The sequence below is a fragment of the Trachinotus anak genome, unplaced genomic scaffold (genome assembly GCF_046630095.1).
Source record: "Trachinotus anak isolate AG129_WGS33_773 ecotype Australia unplaced genomic scaffold, CSIRO_AGI_Tana_v1 ptg000019l, whole genome shotgun sequence".
Taxonomy (NCBI): Eukaryota; Metazoa; Chordata; class Actinopteri; order Carangiformes; family Carangidae; genus Trachinotus; species Trachinotus anak.
This window is the reverse complement of record NW_027273870.1, coordinates 25,127,029-25,145,579: the sequence shown is the minus strand read 5'-3', so window position 1 is coordinate 25,145,579 and position 18,551 is coordinate 25,127,029. Positions and strand designations below refer to the sequence as shown.

The window sequence follows — 18,551 nt, the reverse complement described above, 5'->3', positions numbered from 1 at the left end:
AAATGACTGAAGCTCTGAGGGTTTCATGCTCTGAGAGCTCCAGTCACATGGAAAGGCTCATGCTGCCTCCTAGTGGTAATACAGAGAAAATGCATCTCCTCTGTAGTGGGCTAACTGTTTTAAATGACCAACTGTAAATCATACTTAGACTAAATATGGTTGAAATATAGATAAAGTACAATTTCTAATTAAAAGTAAGTAATATGATATTCTTTAACACTGATTACATTCTCCATTCAAGTTATTTATGACTCTTTTCATGAGTAGATATAGAGCAACATGATCCATTAATGACATTGTCTTAATAATAAAATAAATAATAAAAAGTACATTTATTGAAGAAATTTATTTAAAATCCAGGCCAGTTTCTCCATTTAATAATCAGCCCATTGTAAACATCAACTTTATACAATATAAACAAATGATAAACTCACACATAAAGGAGTCAAGAACATGAACATATATACAACATTTAATTTCATATAGTCCCAACTAGTTCTGTTAAAAGTGAGCAGTTTGGTCACAACACAAAAACAAACTGGTTCAGTGCTTCTGCAAAAATTACACATTATAATATCACGACACAGGAAGTATAAACAGTCGATTCAGCTAAGAAATATGCAAAACATGTACAAATCCAGATCCAATATGGACTAGTTCTTGCATTTCCAAGACTCACAAACATCCAGCCAATGAAGTTAAACCTGTGAGTCACATGATGCAAAACCAAATTCCTGCCATAAAAACTCAAACCTCGTCCACACGCTCAAGTACAACACAACTGTGAAGCAAAGTAAAAGACCAGAGCGTGATCTTTCTTGCAAATATGTTTCAGCATTAAATGTGTATTAAATCTTTATTAAGTGTAATATGTTGAAGAATTCATCAAATAGTTTTTAAAAGCATCAGTGTACATGTGATGACGAAAGGCTCAAAGGTGCACTCGCTCATGATTCAGAGCTTTTAACCAATCTGCATTTAACTCCGCTTCTGAAGGATCATGGACTCTGAATGAAGACCATGACACACAGGTGAAAGCTTTGAATGGTAAGTAAGTACCTTTGAGCTTAGATTCTTTAAAAGCTTTTGTTTCCAAATGTCAAGACTGGACATCTATGCGCATATCATGGTTCCTAGATCAGCGGTAATCCCTTAAAACGAAGCTACGTCGCCCCGTGACTCCTCATCACAGGTGGCTTTAAACCACAGGCTCAGACAAATTCAACCACAGAATGATAATTCCTCTCAGACTCTGTTATCTCAATACTCTTTAGAGGCCTGTAGAGGTAAAATTATGTAATAATTCAGGAGATTAAAAAAGGCTGAGAGGAGAGAAGAGGTTTTTCCTGTTTAACCATCTCACAACCTCTATAGAGGGTCTCCACCACCAGGTTGGACACTTGTCTAGAAAACCCCGTTATATAATATAGTGAGTCAGTAAAAAAAAAAAAAACTTGTCACCTTATAACAGGGCAGTGCTCTAAACAATTGCCCTGTACAGAAAAGTACACAGAAAAAGACATTTGTGGTTAAAAGAGAAATCCAGTTCAACATGTCCAACAACAGCAGGGTCGGAGTGCGACCCCGGAGTTAGGTCACGGAGTCAGTGGCGACTTGTAGCGTGGACTGAAACATGACCGGAGAGCAAGAGACGGCTGTCTGACCTCTGTCATGTGTCTTGTTCCCTATTAACTCCCATTAGCATCAGTGTTACTGTATACAAGCAAGATTTCAATAAGCAGAGCGAGCAAGGAGATATTCACAGACAGCGTGTGTGTGTGTGTGTGTGTGTGTGTGCGCGAGTAGACAGATTAAGACTAGAGGGGGATTAAAACTAACAACTGGAGCACTGAACCCAATCACATCACGGCTGGTGAGTCATTAACCCCTCAACATCATCTGTGTCTCTGTGTGTGTGTGTGTGTGTGTGTGTGCGCGAGTGTGTGTGCGCTAACGTCAGATCTCGAGTGATGCAGTCGACAGAGGGAAGGGCGTTTTTCCAAAAGCACTGAACATGACAGACTGACGGTCTGAGGGACTGACTATCCATTTATCCACTGTGTCCCATGAATCACGGGCTGAGCACACTGACATTAAGACCACAACAGGAGCAGCGCAGACATCACAGGAGGAGCCCTGGGTGAGTTTTGAGGAGCGTCATTCCTCCTTCTTGCTCCCCCAGCTGAACAGTCTGGCCACCGGAGACTTCTTCTTTGGTTTGTCCTTCTTTATATCTGAGAGAGAGAGAGGAAGACAGACACAGAGAGAGAGAGAGGGCAGGCTGGTTAAAAGAAGATAAACATTAAAAGGTGAGGTCAATAATAGTAGATTAAAAAAAATTCTTGAATGGGAGAAAATTTGATTCAAAAATGCAGCAGAAATGAACAATAATGATGCTGTTTTGTGGTGATGTTGCAATACATAATGCAAAATACATTACAAATTAATTACAGAGTCGCTATAGTATCCAATCTGCTTAGTGACATTAAAAAAATAAAATAAAATAAATCAATTTCTGGGTTATAATGTTAAATTAAATTGTTAATGCTAATCACCCTTTTGTATATCTTGCAGCCACTGGTTGCAGCACTGAGTTCACTGCTGCATCCCTACTTATACCTCCGCCATGTTTCTTTGTTTGTTTAGGTTTGTCAGCAGTATTACGCAAAAAGTACTGAACCAATTTGCACCAGATTTGGTGGAGGGATGGCACCGGTCCCTCAACCAGGACCTACTTCATTTTGCTGCAGATCAGGCTGAAGGTGCTGATTCAGAAACATTTCATCACTTTCCTTAACATTGTGAGACATTATGTTTTTGACAGCTACAAGTTTGTACAATTTGGTGAAGATCCAGATAAAAATCCAGATCTGGTGGAAGAAAACGCTGAATCCACATTAGACACAGAGGTAAGTGCTCCAAATGCTTTGATCAACACATCACTGATGTCCAGTGACAATCCCAGCAGAGAGTCAACATCCTACACAAACTCAGAGCACTTTCTGTTGCCCCTCGCCTATAGCTGTTGTTTTACAAAAGCATAAATCATAATCCTGTCGTACTGTTTCTTCACAATATGAACTCCAGCAGAAAACAAACTCACCAGGATTATACGTTCTGCTCCCAGTAGCATCTGCCTGCCCACCCACAACCTGACATAAGTGACAGAGCCACTGATCACCCTCTGAATCACCACTTAGCATCACTGCCGTCTGGTCACAGATACAGGACTTTAACACGGAGCGTCCCCAAACGTTCCTCTTTCTGACAGAGCGACGCAGAAATAGAAGCTGTGTGCAAGAGTTGTGTTTAAACTTTGTTTGTTACATACTGGGCCGCAATTAACTTCTGTTCATGAGTTCCATGATTAAAGAGTTTGGTTTAGAAAATGTCAACAAAAAAAAAAAAAAAATTCCCTCAAAGTTTCGTCTCAAATGCCTTTTCTTCTTTTTATAAATACATTTAAACAGAGAAAAACAGAAAATCTTTATATCTTTTTTTTTTTTAAGTTTTTTTTTGGGGTCAAGTTTTTTGCCTTTAACATGACCAGCAAAGGGCCCAGGCTGGATTTGAACCCGGGCCACTGCGGCAATGACTGAGCTTAACTGGTATGCGCTCTACCAGCTGGGCCACCGAGGGCCACCAAGGGCCCCCCCTGCCCCCCACACCTCCCCAGTTGTAACTTTTTGTAACTTTAAAACTCCAACGATCAATCAAATATGAAAATAGGTGCCAATTAATTGTCTGTCAAATAACTAATCAATTAATCAACAAATCATTTTCATCAGTGAGACTTCACAAAGTAGTTGCACTGTTACCGTGGTTACTTGCTGTTTGGTGTTGGCCACAGTATGTACTGTATATGTCACTGTAAGTGAACTGTATGTGCATGTGATATAACGTGTGTGTAAACTACGCTTCGACTGCACTCAGAGCAGGAATGAACTGTGAAACTTTGGCATTAACTTTATGAATACATTAAATTAAAATGGCTAATCTTTAGTCCACAGTCGGCATTCGCTCACTGTAACATACCGACCTCTCACTAAAGTTCAATAAATCTCCTCAATTTCAGCCTTGCTTTCACGGTCATGAATTGCAAATGAAGCCAGCTTTAACTCTGTTCTATCACAGGGTCAAATTAACCGGTTACATTATCCATTTGTCTAACAGGGACGCCGCTGACAAAAAGAGGGGCAGCATTTTGTTTGATGCTTTTTCCATTAGCAGTCATTAGATCAAATGAGATGAAAACATCGGCCAGTGGCGCCCTTAAAAATGCAGCACGGGTTCACACACACTAACGCACACACACACACACAAACGCTTCCATAAATCGCAATGAGAATTCTATCTACTTCAATTAGAGGCATCCATGATGGAAATCCTCAATTGGATAATTTATAAACCAACGAAGCTGCAGTGACACAGAGGTTGTGGTAACTAATGAACAGAGCGGAGGGGGGTCAGACAGCCTGTGGAGGTGGTGGAGACACTCACTGAAATTCATCATCATCTTGTTTAGCTGCTCGTCCTCCTCTTCCTCCCTGTGAAGATGAAGCGAGAACACACAAAGTGAACACAGATTAACAACAATTCGTACTGTATCATTAATTCATTAAATGTGTAATGTATTTATATTCCTTATTATATAACACTGGGACAGAAATGAAACACTGACTGTGAGACAGGGCTGAAACCAGCCACTTTTTTGTTATAAATTGACATTTCTTTTATTCATTACTTATCATCTGAGAATTAAATGTCACAATAAAGAAGGAAAAATACTCCAAAAGGCCAGGGTGATGTCTTTAATTGACAAAAATCAAAATATGATCATTTTACAGTGAAGTAAAACTGAGAAAAAACATTATTCCACATTTGCAAAGATGTTGTAAAAACTAGTCAAAGAATATCTTTGGCATTACTATGGGATGGAAGTGCTGAGGTTCAACCATAGTTTTAAAGGTTGTACATCCACATCACATTTTAAAAAACAGTCCCCCAGCTTTAGGGTGCCAAAATGTACTGGACAAATTAAAATACATTTTAACAAAATCATCATGTTATTATATGTTGTTATTGTTATTATTATATTATTTGGAGTCAACAACAAGTGAAAGACACAATCAGTTGTAATTAAGTCATGTGACCTGTTTGGCTCTTGATTTAGAAACGTTCACTGTTCACACAATCAGGATGAACCCACGCTCAAATCCTGACTTTTATACACCACATGCTGTCGTCATTGATGTAATTTGTCTAAAAAACGCACCTGAGTCTGTCCTCGTCCAGACCTTCCACAATTGCGTTTCTGTCATTGACGATCTCCATCAGTTTGTCCATCAGCTCCTGTTCTCTCTTTCGGTCCCTGTCTGTTTTCAGATGTTCTGCACACACATGAAAAATGTATATTTCAGTGTAAGATTGTCGTTCTGCTTCATGTTCTGCATTGTGTTGACTGAGTTCCCCTCACCTGGTTTTTCCATCAGTCTCCTGAGCTCCTGCTCAACACTGGGCTGCTGTTCCTCCAGGTCCTGGGTTTTTCCTCTACACATGAAAACAACATACAAATAGAAATTACAGGTATTTATTGTATCTAGATTTGTTATGTCTTAAGTTGTTTGATAAATTTTGTTTTGCCTCAGTTCTTTGGCCCAACACTAATCTATTCATGAGGGCCATTACTGTCTCAACACATTCTCAGTGAGATGCAGTTGAAAGCTTTAGCTACATTAACTACATTAAGTACATCTGCAATTCAGATGCTCATTAAAAGCTTCTTAACATCAACAAGTTATTAAAATGACCAATTTAGATGATTGTGACCCTGGTGGAAATAAAGTATTTGCTCTGTCAGTGTCACATTCATTTATCAAGGAAATAATTGCAGTGCATGTTTGCTTTTTAAAGGATAAGGCTGGCGATGTTCCAATGAAAACACCAAAACCAAAAAAGTGTTCGCCCACCTCTTAATCATCTCTGTCTTCCCTGTCCTGTCTGTGTTATTCACCCTCAAGCCTAATGATTCCCACTGAAGACATAAATCTTTAAAAACGGGTCACAGAAAACTTTAATTAAAAAAAAGGCAAAATCATTTAATGAAACAGGTGGGCACTGTACTTTTTGGCAAACATTACTCAAAGAGGAATAAAAAGTGCTTTTGTTGGGGACTATTTTCAGCTATGGATTAATACACATTTGCTTCTTTAGTGAGCATTTATGGCAGCTTGACAGTGAATATGGGATCAAAATAAACTAAACTGCCCATGTTCACTTACTGATATCTTTATAGTTTCTGGACAATGGAGCTTTATAGCCCAGAGGAATAATCTACATCAGGCTTTATAATACTGTCGGCTCAATTTATTGTTGGTTTCATTCTTTTAACAGTAAGAAAAATATAAAACATCACCAGGCTTATCCTTTAAGCAACATCCTGCTTCTCACTCCTCTTCCACTGCAGCCAGTGGGGGGTGGTTTGTCCTGTTCCAGGACGCCCCGCTGGGGGACGGAGGAGGGAGGACACTGGGAATTCAAACTGTCAACCTTCTGGCCACAAGTCTGTTTCACTAATCGCTATAAAGTGGCATGCCCCTTTTCTACGTGTGTTCATGTGTATGTAAGAGTGTGTGTGTGTGTGTGTGAACTCACATGTAGACCAGTTCAGACTCCCGGCGCATGGCCACCTGCTTGTTCCTGATCAAGTTGAACCACTCGACCATGAGCTCATCCATGAGAGAGTCATCTTCACCCTCTGACACACAAACACACACACACGAGTCATTCCAGATACACAACCCCAAAGTCCTGTAAATCTGACGTTTTTTTCACCTGACAAAAGAGGAGGCTCGCAAACTGTGTGTGTATTTATTGTGTGCATTTGTGTGGTCACCTCACCTTCCTCGCTGCTGCGGAGCCGCACCTCCAGCTCGACTCCTCTCTTCTCCAACTCGTTCAAATTATTTTCAATGTCCTGAAGCTCCTTCATGATTTCCTCTTTGGGAATGTAGTCTGGTTTCGTCTATGGGCGTAACACAAACACACAAAAACATGTGCAGACAAAATTAAATGAAAGATACGAACCAAAACATAGAGAAGACAACACATGAGCCCTTATTATCAGACATCCTTACATCCCATCACATTTTGTATTAAGTCCCAAAACAGGCAGTTAATTACATTCAAAAATAATGCTGTGAATTTTATCAGAATCAGAATCAGAATCAGAATCAGAATCAGTTTTATTGCCAAGTATGTTTTCACATACAAGGAATTTTTTCTGGTGATTGGTGCAATTGATCAGCAAAATGATTTTTAATCATTTTTATGATTAAAAATGAAGTCTAAAAAATAAAACATTTAACCTACAATCTGGGGGTTAAAAAGAGAAAAGCTTTTTCTTTTTTCCTGTCCTTACATATCTTTAGATATAATGAATTATCGTAGCTCATTTTATTTATCATCTCCTTAATTTTCCTATTGTTTTGATTTTGGCACAGATTTAATCACCTAAAATTAACATTAGCTAGCTAACATAGCTAGTTTAGCTAACTAATCTAGCTTTCCAGCTAAAATGCTTTAGCTACTGTCACAGTGACACTGTAACATTATCCATTAAACACTACAAGGATGATCAACATTCACTGTCTCTAAATCTTTAAAGGATTCGATTTAAAATGAAAAAAAAAAAAAACACCTAAAAAATGCTGCAAAGGGAAATGTGTTGGATTTTTGAATGTTGTGCTCTAAAATATCAGGTTTGAATGAGGATATAGATTATAGACTCTACCTACTAACAACATTAAGTGACATAACGTGCAATGCTATCATTATTTCTTTAATTTTCTATTTTTTATGATATTAATGTTTTGAATTAATTGTGTCTTGCAATATTGCTGTTTCCAGTGTATTGCCTGCAAAGAGTGCAAACTGTTTTTACGGTTTCTGCCCTGACAAAGTCCCAGTGAGGTCAAAAATTCTTATGACTGCATTATAACTAATATGTCTGACTAAATACAGGTTTTTACCACATCCCCTGTCCTCGCCTGAGGAATGTTTTCTTCAATGCAAACTTATTTTCCATGCAAAGTTCAGTACCTTTGAAGTCTTTGACTCTGACTTGGTGCCATTTGCTGTTTGTTCTCTCTGACCATTCAGGTATCCTGAAAAAGAAAGATAAAATGCAAAAAAATAAATATGAAGAAAGTGAAGGAAAAAGACAGAAGAGGTTTCATTGGAGGTCGATCTTTAGGAAAACCATTTGTGTTTTTGTCCAGAGGAGCAGTTCTCACCCTTTGATGGTGCTGGCGTGACTGAAATGCTCGGGCTGGGAACATTAGTGGAGGACGAGGAGGGCCCAACAGAAAGCTCTGAAGTTTGGGCCTTCCCAGCTTCATTAGCGGATGGTTTCGACGACTGCGGAGGACCAGCTGGTCTGTGGATTAGTGGAGAAGAAGCAGAAAGACAGAAAGAGAGTCAGAATTTAATGTCTTCATTGGCCATTTATCTGCTACTCTGCTCAGTACCCTGCAGTCCTTGGTTTTGATTCATGAGAGCGAAAGGGAAGGTCATCTGGGGAAAGGAACTCTGAGCACTGAGCATATGTTGCACCACGGAGGACTCTACTCAGTCTTGACACCATTTGGGGCTCACATGCATGTGGCGGAAGAAGAGAGACTGAAAGCTCTGACTACAAATGATGGCCGAGCCATTTGGAGGAGCAGCAGGTACAGGCTTCCTGTGGGAGGACTGGTTGGAGAGATGGATGAAAGACTGGATCAAAGGATGGGTGGATGGACAGGACATCAGGGGGGGAAAAATCCCTGATACAGTCAATGCTTGATGATGTTGATAAGATGTGAGCATGCCCACGTAAAGATACTCCCTGCTGCTATGACGTCAGCCAGGAATTAACCAGGAACAACATACGATGACAACAGAGAACAAAGTCGATAAAACATGTCTTACTTTGTGTCTTTGGCGACAGGTTTGAGCCTGGACCTCCAGTCTGCAGGAGACTCGTTTTCTGATGCTGTTTGGAAAGAAAAGAAATCAATTGAAACTTTAGTGTTTTTTCACTTTCCTTCATCACACCTGTGTGGGATCCACTAACCGATGTCAGTTCCTATTTTTATTGTCAGAAAGAGATGATATTTACCACCAACAGAAAGGTCAAACATCACTGGGAAGAACAATATTAAAGGTACACAGAAACTCTTGTGGTGCATCGTGAAAATAATCACATTAGTAAGTTCACAGGGTGAAGTAATATACTTGTTTTAGAATGACAGGGAGGTGTCAATGGGGAATTGAAGAAACCTCTAAATTATGGATGAATAAGGAGCCACAAGTCAGCCTTGCAAATAATCTTTCCCATTATTAATAAAAAAATTTTTTTTTAACTTTTCCCCCAAAGATCATATTATATATGTATATTATATATTTACATCTGTAAAACTTTGAGCAAGATAGTTTATTCTTGACCTTTGAGAATAGTATGTGCAACAAAATAATCCCGGGTCAAAACGCTTGCCAGCCATTTGGCTTCTTGGTCTTCTTCATGTGCTATTAAGTATTTACAGAAGAAGATAATGAGATGTAAAAAAGCCAGTAAGTTGACCTTTGTTGCACATCTGAAAAACCGCTGACAGGACCCCTTCAACTGCAGACAGAATCCATCTTTACTTTGTGCATTTGTATTTTTTTAAATCATGAGGAGTTAATATTTGTAAAAGATGTTCCCATAGAAAGCTATTGAAAGCTATTTTCATTTTGACATCATCTCAGTGTTGAGTCTTTAGAACGAGCAGGTGGGTTTAGGGAGATAATCGCTGATGCACATGGAAGCAGAGAAATCGTATTTGACGGATGTGTTGGGTGAGCATCTTCCCTTGGAATGAATGGGAGCCATCATCTAATCAAGCCCAGTATTCGGTGACCGTCATATATCTGGTGAACTTGATGAGTCACAGAAAGTGATGCACAAATCACTTTATGTGTTACTGGTCCTGGCAAAGTGTAACACATGGTGCAGTTATTCTCCATTAACTTGAAGACTTCCTTTATCCACTGAGTATTTTAATTCAGTCCTGACTGTAGACAGTTCAGTTGGTTTTTACTTCCTTTTAAAATGTTGTAAAGTGTTTTAAAGACCTTACCATGATGAAACATTATTGTTATACACATTTCTTCCGTCTATATTTATGACTCCAGTCAGTATCTGTCACAAATTACAAGTTTTGCAACGCAGTTTGTGTGATTTTGCCTACATTTACTATATGATATTACAAATCAATATACCCAATATTGTGATAATGTTGCCCTGCCCTTGTTAATATTCTCTAAATAAGAATGATCAGCACTTACTTATACACACAGCACATCACACATTATACCAGAAACCAAAGGCCTCTTCACTAACATCATAAAAAATGCTTTATACCAGACTAAATCACCCCTATGTACAGTTATGGAAATGTTGGAATTTGACCTGAGGTGTTGGGTGATGCACTGCCCGGCTTCAGGCCCCCTCTGTCTGGACTTCTGGCTCTGAGTCCGCTCCTGCTGGCCGGGCTTGGAGCAGAGCTCGGGGTGTCCAGAGGCTGCAGGTCATCGAGGATTGACCGGTCTGCCTTCAGCTTCACCCTCCCTCTGACTCCCCCTGTCTCCCTCTTAGGAGTCTCGACTTGAGAGGGTCTGATAAAGAGGCGGTGAAGCATCAGTAAAAGCCAGAAGAGGTCAGTGTGCCTTTGCGTGTGAGTGTGTTTGGGGGTTGATTACTTACTTTTCAGTTTTCTTTGTCCATGAAAGCTTACTGTTGTTGTTGTTGTTCTCCTCAGCCAGTTTCTTGGAGATGAAAGCTGCTGCTGATGCTTTCGTCTTATTACTCTCACTGCCTTCCGGTTTCAAACCCACCTTTCCACCTACACCAGCTCTATCCCCACCTTTATCTGAGTTCACGTTTGTTTCCTTTCTACCAGTGCCACCGAGATTTACAACCACAGTCACGGCCTGACCTGGTGTGGCCTCCTGGACCTTACCACTCACATATGGCCCTTTATTTATGTCCACGTTGATGGATGTAGTCTTTTTCTCTTCATTGTTAGCATTGCTGTCTGACTGGAAGAATTTAAGCTTGTTCTGCTGTGTCTTGGCCGCTGTGGTTGAGGTACGAGGGGCAGGAGTGGGCCTGGTGTTGATGGAGGTGGTTGTGGTGAAGATAGATTCACATGTAGTCTGTGACGCGGTGGGTTTGGAGACAGAGGTTGTCTGACTTTCTTTAGCAGCGGAGGAGACACCAGAAGCCGGGCGGGAAGGAGACGAAGGCGAAAACTTGGTGGAGAAGCTGGAAGGGGTGCTGGGTTTCTCCGTCAGCCATGCTGGTCCCAGTCTGGAGGGAGTTTGGGTGGTAGTAGTTGTGTTGGTTTTAGTGGAGTCTGGTAGGGGAGTGAATTTGGAAACAGGGGTGTTTGTGGGTAAATCTCTGAGAGGCACAGTTGTGTTTGTAGGTGATAGTAACCTGAAAGACAGAAAACACACGTCACAAAACTTTCCCCACACATAATTCCTGTTCCTGCAAACTCCATAAGGTTGGTCTAACCCAGTGGTCCCCAACTTTTTCTAACTCATGGCCCATTGACGGCCCACATCTGACCCTATAACGAGACGAAAGCAGGGGAAACATCCAGTTTTTACCATGGATGTAACCTATTAGAGAGCAATCATACTGAGATAGCAAACAAAGTTTACGATGTGGTCCAGCAGCAACAGCATAAAAGCTCCTTTCATTGGCTCATCACAGTGATGAGCCTTAATATGAGAAGAAAAACAAAAAAATAAAGGAATTTTTCATGTTTTTTACAGTTAATTTTAAAACATTTTAAAACATAACTTACTTTTTCAGTTCATATTTTTTTTTTTTTTAACAGTACTGTTTTGCCAATGATTAGTTGGCCCATTTGCACTACCTGGCGACCCACTGTTGGGCCGCAGCCTACAGGGTGGGAACCACTGGTCTAAGCTCCACACCTTGCCAAGGTGTGAGCTCCTTTTCAGTTTGTGAAACTGAATATACTCAGCCTTATCAATGTTGTAACTTCATTTTAAAAAGAACTGATCAATTCATTGTTTTACAAAAGAAGAAAACAGAATCACTATTAAGCAAATTCAATTATTTAAATTTGTTTTTCAGTTAATTATTTCTTTCTATTATTTCTATTATCATCACTTTATTAAATTTAATATACTGAATTAACTTGTACAAACTGAACAAATCTATAATTATTCTGTAGACACACTTCATATACCACAGACTGAAAGGATTAGTCACTGATTTTCATCTCCGTGTTAGAGAGGCTCTTACTTTGCACAGTTCCTGTGATACAGCTTCCCGTCCACTAGATGTCGCTGCACCAAGTGAACGTGCTTGTCGCAGGACACACATTTGTTACTCAGGGTGCCCGTCTGATGAGATTTCTCAACAGGAGCATCCTAGCAGAGGGGGAGAGAGGGGGAAAGAGGATGACGGAGGTTACATCAAGAGTTAAGAATTACAACTTCATTCATGACGAGTGTGTTACTGGACCTCCTGTAACTGATCAGAGGCAGTTTGGGACTTTTGTTTGTTTTGTAATGGCAGGTTGGTACAGACACAACAAGACGTCTCTGTAGGTATTTAGGTCATCTCTGAAGTGTTTGTCTTGATGAACTTCATCAGTAAAGTGAGTTTTGAGCCTTTTTTGTACATATCGGTTTGATTCATAACTTAGTGATGCTTGTGTAAAGTATCCAGGCAGCAACATTCACCTGTGTGGCCTTTCTGGTTTGTCTGGGGGAAGGAGCCGGCCTTGTGATGTTGGAGGAGGGGGGCGGGCTGTTCTCTCTGGCAGGCTTAGATGAGGGGAACACCTTCGCCACCACCGGCTGGTTCTTCTTGCCAGACGGTTCATCTGTGGGGCCATCGGCCGGACGCTTTATACCTCCCATACCGCCAACTGTGCACAAAGACGCAGATGAAGAGACAGATCAGACTCGGGGTGAGAGGAAGCGAGGGATGCACTGAGACATAGATACTCACTCGGGGAGCGTCCGTGGAAGTAGTTGTAGTACTGTGAGACATATGTCAGGATACTGAGGCGGTCAGGAACCCTAAGAGCCACCATGTCTTCTGCATCCAACAGCGCTGGAATTCCCAACTCCTCCTCTGCAACCTTGAAGGCCTGCAAATGACATCGACTTTATCCAACAAAACAGAAGAAGCTCAAGGAGGATTTTTTTTTTTTTTTTTTTTTTAGAATCTTGGCCGACTGGCCAAAGATGGAACAGCATCAGTAAATCAAACACAAGCAGACTGTCTGACTTAGCAGGACCTCAGAGACTTTCTTGCTTTTCACATAATTCAGACGAGACCTCTGTCGCCTGCTGTTAATATTTCAAATGCACGTATGAGATTGTTACTGTCCCACAGAAAGTTTTCCGGTGATGTTCTCGGGATGTTTTGACACCCAGGGAAAGATATAGCTGAAATATTATTCCTGTGTATTACATTCCTTTTATGGCTCGACTTATCCTAAAAAAAGGTGTTGAATTCCCCACACGGTGTCAGCGAAAGTCGAGGCAAGTTCATGAATGTTTCTTTTCTAATAAACGTCCTACTGAGCATGAAGGAATTCAACACTTTCTTTTGCATGATTCAATGTGGCAACACACCTGTCCACCCAGGTGTACATGAGACAGCAGTAAATGTGGATGTGGACATAGTCTTTCCTCTTCAAAATAAAAGCTTCATGTTGTCTGTGTCTTGCGCTTGTAAATCTTCAAACAAAATTCCTTTAAGTGGCCTAACTCTGACCACAGATTACATCTACACCTCATGTGTTAACAGACTAGTAAGTGAGTCAGGAATTTCCAGACCAGACCCACATTCAGCGACTCCATGGAAGCAGGGAAAAACAACAAGCAGAGGCAGGCCAACGAGCACCAGAGGCAGAATTTAATCAGTAATCAGAGGAGCAAGGGAGTCATAAAACCAATGTTTACTTTGCTGTGGCAAATGACGCTTTTATCTCTTACAGCTTTCTGTCGTTTTATTAAGCAGTCTGTTGCTTCATCTTTGTCAGGCAGCTACTACAGTTTTTATCTGCTATTCTATCACAGGTCAAAGAGCAGAGGTCTGTGAGCTTTTGTCAGTCCCAGCGCTCGGAGTCCAATCATGAAACTCTGGGGAGAAAAAGTAAAGAATGCAACAAAGCAGCCAAAATCAAAGCCCCCACACTGAAACACTCTGCGTTTGGCAACGACTTCTCGGCTCTCGTCTTATTTTCGATTTTAAAAAAATTCCCTGTTACCCAACATAAAGTGGTGCTGGTGCAATCTTCAGAGCCAACACACATGTAGAAGCAATCTATGGCTGCCAGGTTTTCAATTAGCATCATCATTCAATCATTTTAGAGTCATTTATGAATCCTCTGCTGTATAATTTCTTAAAAGACGATGACTTCAAATCACTTGTTTTGTCTGAACGACACCTGAAAGCAACAGCTGAGAAAATGTCCCCCACTGAAGATGATGAGACGTGGTTGAAAGCATTAAAAAAAGCCAGTAAGTGGTTGTTGACTTGTGGTTTAATTTAGCAAAAATACTACATCCCTGGTGGAGAATGAAGTTTCATGCTTAAGGATACTTAAGCCACAGAGAGCCGATGCAATTGGGGTGGACGAAATTAGAAACACCTGTCAGTAAAATGCAATACAACTCAACAGCATCACAAACTGCAGCCTCCAAATTGATCGTAAAGTTGAATCAGCAAACTCTGCAAAACAGTTTCAGCAAAAACTCAACATTGCAACCTTCATGAGGGCAGGATTTATTGCAGCATTGTCATATTAGACTGCATTAGTTTTCGCCAGATGTACCTAAGCAAACGGCATCTGGGTGTATTCTATTCGGTCTGTCTCTTTAACAGTAATATGTTGAACTGTTTGGTGTATTTTGATTAAAAAGGGGTTAAAACATGTTTATGTTCCCTAACTAAGATATGAAAAAAAAAATGGTTAGTGATGATATTTTAACTTGTGTATTGTAATGGCAAATATGTTAAAAATATCAAACAATGTTGTACGCTAGGTACAATACTGTGCCAGGGTAATAAAAAAAGACCAATGTGGCTTTGAGCTAAACACTAACATGGGAACACTAACACTAGTGCAGCATGTTAGCATACTGACATTTCTAATTAGTATTGCCTCTAAATGCAAAGCACTTGTGAACATGAATGTTGGTACAATATTGTGGTCCATTGGTCACACAAAACTACAAATGTCAACCTGCTGGCGGCACAAGAGAAAGAGTCAGGAGATCATTTAAACCATAAGGATTCATCCTCTGGGGATCACGAATGTTTGAACCAAACTACGCTGACAAACTTTACCTTCCACAGAGCCACGCTGCTAACAATGCTGGGAAGTAGTTAGGTCCTACTTTGCCAAGCCGTGTGTTTAAGAGTGAAAGATAAGCTGTCAGAGGTCAAAGCGCAGAGTAAACATGTCTTACCAGTTTGTTGTTGTCGTAGACATTTTCCTTCTTCAGTGAATCAAAATTTCTGCAACACAGGACAAAAAATGTGAGTAACAAAACACATGTGACCCAACTTCCCTTCCTGATTCACGTGTTTACAATGAGTGCAGACCAAAACGTATGTTATTTAGTCATGCACGGCCTTTACTTCAACATACTGTGTATATGTCACTGACAGTGTCACTAATCAGTTACACAACCTCTGGATCACTGATGTTATGCTTTAAAACTGAAACTAACAGAGAGCTCAGCCTGCATTCATCACAGCCATGGACGTGTCTACATTGAATAAACTGGAACGAAGCCTTTAATCAATGTTTAGAGCTTATATTTATATTTGTGTATAAACATGAAATGTTCCCTCTGGCTGTGGGTGAAAACTGGAGTGGAACTGCTGTGTCTCTTCTTGAAATCAAAGTGCCACCACTGTCGGCCATAATGAGTTCTCTGGAGCAAAACTATGCATCTCTATGTGAAACAGGCCAAAGATCAACGACAGATGATGAGTCAAGGCTCTGGAATACCTAATGTTGACAAATCTTATTCAGGCCATCTTGAGCCAAAACACTTAACAGCTGTCAAGTAGAAATCTAAACAGTTATTCATTGGTGGAAATTCCCTGTTAGTTTTCCTAAATCAAGGAGATCATCTCCTTAAAGATAAAGGAGATTAAAGATAAATTCCTAATATATGATTCTGGTTCCAGATTGACAAACTGGACAAAGTTCAAATGAGTCAGTAGATAAAAAATGAATCAATATAAATTTTGATCACTCTTTAAGTCATTTGTGAAGCAAAAACTGTTCTCCAGTTCTAGCTCCTCAAATGTGACATCTGTTGCTGTTATCATGTGTTCACCACTTACTGACATCTTGTTGGCTAAAATCAGTCATTTAATCAAAAATGATCAGTCGATCACGACAGTAACCATTAGCTGCGGTCCTAAAACTGGATGAGATCCAGGCATTTTCCTTGTCTGGCAGACACCCAAAACATTTTCATTCTGGTTCCAGATTCAACAAAGATGTTCGACATGTCGGCAAACTGGACGAGATGAGATCCAATGAGCAGCAGAGGTATGTGCAACAGGCGACTTCACAAACATAAAACCAAAGCTTTCCCTTGAACGCCTCACGTCCTTGATGGTAAGTTTATGACACAAGTCTTCATGAGCAAATTCATTCATTCAACTGTAAATCTTTCAGGTCTGTTAATGCAGAGACCAAGTTCTTTCACAGCATAGCCCAGTGATTAAATATGCATGGCCTGCATTGTATGTATTTATTTCCAATAGTTTTACCTTGTCAACACCTGGGAATCACATGTTTTAGAGTTTTGAGCAGTCAAGTTCCAAGGCTTCCTTTTTCAGTCTGAATATGAGGTCCTACCCTACAGCTCTGCACATTGCATCGTAAAACATTAAAGAGGTGAGTCAAATATCCAGTCTCATTTGTCTGGTAAGATTTACAGAAGGATACAGTCCAGTCCAAATGTAAAAACATGCAGACTTCACTGGCTCTGTGGCCCCTTCGCTCACCGAGCCCCACGGGGCCCTCAGCTGAGCGCCTGCAGACGCCTGAAGCAGAAACTCCCTCTTCCCCAAACAGTTCCTGTTGTAAAGCGCCAGGACTCAGGCGGATTTAACCGCAGTGTCTGGTGTCGGTACTCACATGAGATCCGGTCTGTGTTTGTGGATGAGGGCGCAGAAAGCCAGGCCGTCCCTGAAGGACGTGGTCATGTTGGTGATGGACACGTCCCGGTAGCCGTCACACTGGAGCCGGCACCACTGCTGCAGCGCCTTCACGGCCGCCATCCCGGAGCGCAGAGCCGCAGGCGCTCACCGCCGCTGGAGCCGAGAGTGAGCGCAGCGGCGCCGCTGTGGACTCACTGAGCTCCCCCCCCTCTCCCTCTCTCCCTCTCTCCTCCCTCTCTCCTCCCTCCTCCCTCTCTCCCACTCCTCCAGCAGCGAACTTCAGAAACTTTCCACAGCAGCTTGGACGCGCTGGATCCGGGAAGTGACGGGCTTTATGGGAAACACCTTCTCTCGGAGGAGGAAAGTGGATGTGACACCTGCGAAAGGTCGAGTGTGACGCCGCATGGGTGGAGTTCACGCCGCCTGTCTGCTTCTCTTAACTCTTTGTGTGTTGTAGGTGTGTGTCACAGTGGCCCACATAGGCTGCTGCATGTAAACCAAACCACATGGCTGCAGACAAGATAGTACAGATGAGCTCATGAGTCCACCCCCTTCAGACAATTTCAACCACAGCCACCAAAACCAGAACCTTAACTTTACCTGCTGAATTATATTTCATGTTCATTTTATGTCCCTGCTGCTTTGGAGAACTGTTCAAAGTGCTTATACTTGTGGAGAACTGTTAGATTCATTGTATTTGTTTTTGACAAAGCAATGCAAACACACAGAAAACCTTCCGTACGTGCAGTGCAATCATGCAAACTCCTCCTCAGGTCATTAAAACACTAAACACCCAGAAACAGGACAGAGGACATAACCTCACTGTCCTCAGCACTGCTGAGTCACCTCCACTAAAGATCTACAGTTACCTTAACGCAGGTGTTGCCATATTTACATGTGTGTTTTTGCTGTGCTACAATAGGACAATGTAATATTTATTCAAGGGTTGTAATGTGTGGCTGTTTCAGTAAAGATAAGCCAGTAAACCAGTTCACCAGGTGTGGTTGCTGCTTGTGTGAGCTAGCTTGCCCTGTCCTGTCCGCTGGGTGTGGTGAAGGAGGCGGGTGGAGTCTTCTCACTGAGTTACCTGACACCTGCACCCATGCTCTGTGTATAATGCAGCAGCTGGAAACAAAGAGGAGACGTGCTCTGTTTGACCGACTCAAGCCTGCAAACACCTGTGTGCATTGCTTCGCCCTCTTCACCTCAGTGTTCGGTTTGTTTGTGTCTTCTGTTTGCAGGATAATCTGCAGATTTCTGTGAAATTCAATGGAAGGTTTGG

At 41.2% G+C, this 18,551-nt stretch overlaps 1 protein-coding gene across 1 annotated transcript; it reads right to left on the bottom strand.

Moving 5' to 3' along the window:
- Nucleotides 1–327: 327 nt before the first annotated feature.
- Nucleotides 328–17,465, bottom strand: micall2b (mical-like 2b). Its single transcript, XM_071503466.1, has 16 exons — nucleotides 17,247–17,465; nucleotides 15,553–15,601; nucleotides 13,079–13,220; nucleotides 12,808–12,995; nucleotides 12,365–12,492; nucleotides 10,787–11,521; nucleotides 10,493–10,698; nucleotides 8,971–9,034; nucleotides 8,295–8,437; nucleotides 8,101–8,165; nucleotides 6,901–7,024; nucleotides 6,655–6,757; nucleotides 5,477–5,550; nucleotides 5,276–5,390; nucleotides 4,501–4,547; nucleotides 328–2,234 (listed from the first exon to the last, which is right to left on the bottom strand). The coding sequence occupies exons 1-16, from the start codon at nucleotides 17,387–17,389 to the stop codon at nucleotides 2,158–2,160; spliced, it is 2,403 nt and encodes an 800-aa protein (XP_071359567.1). The 5' UTR covers nucleotides 17,390–17,465; the 3' UTR covers nucleotides 328–2,157.
- Nucleotides 17,466–18,551: the final 1,086 nt, after the last annotated feature.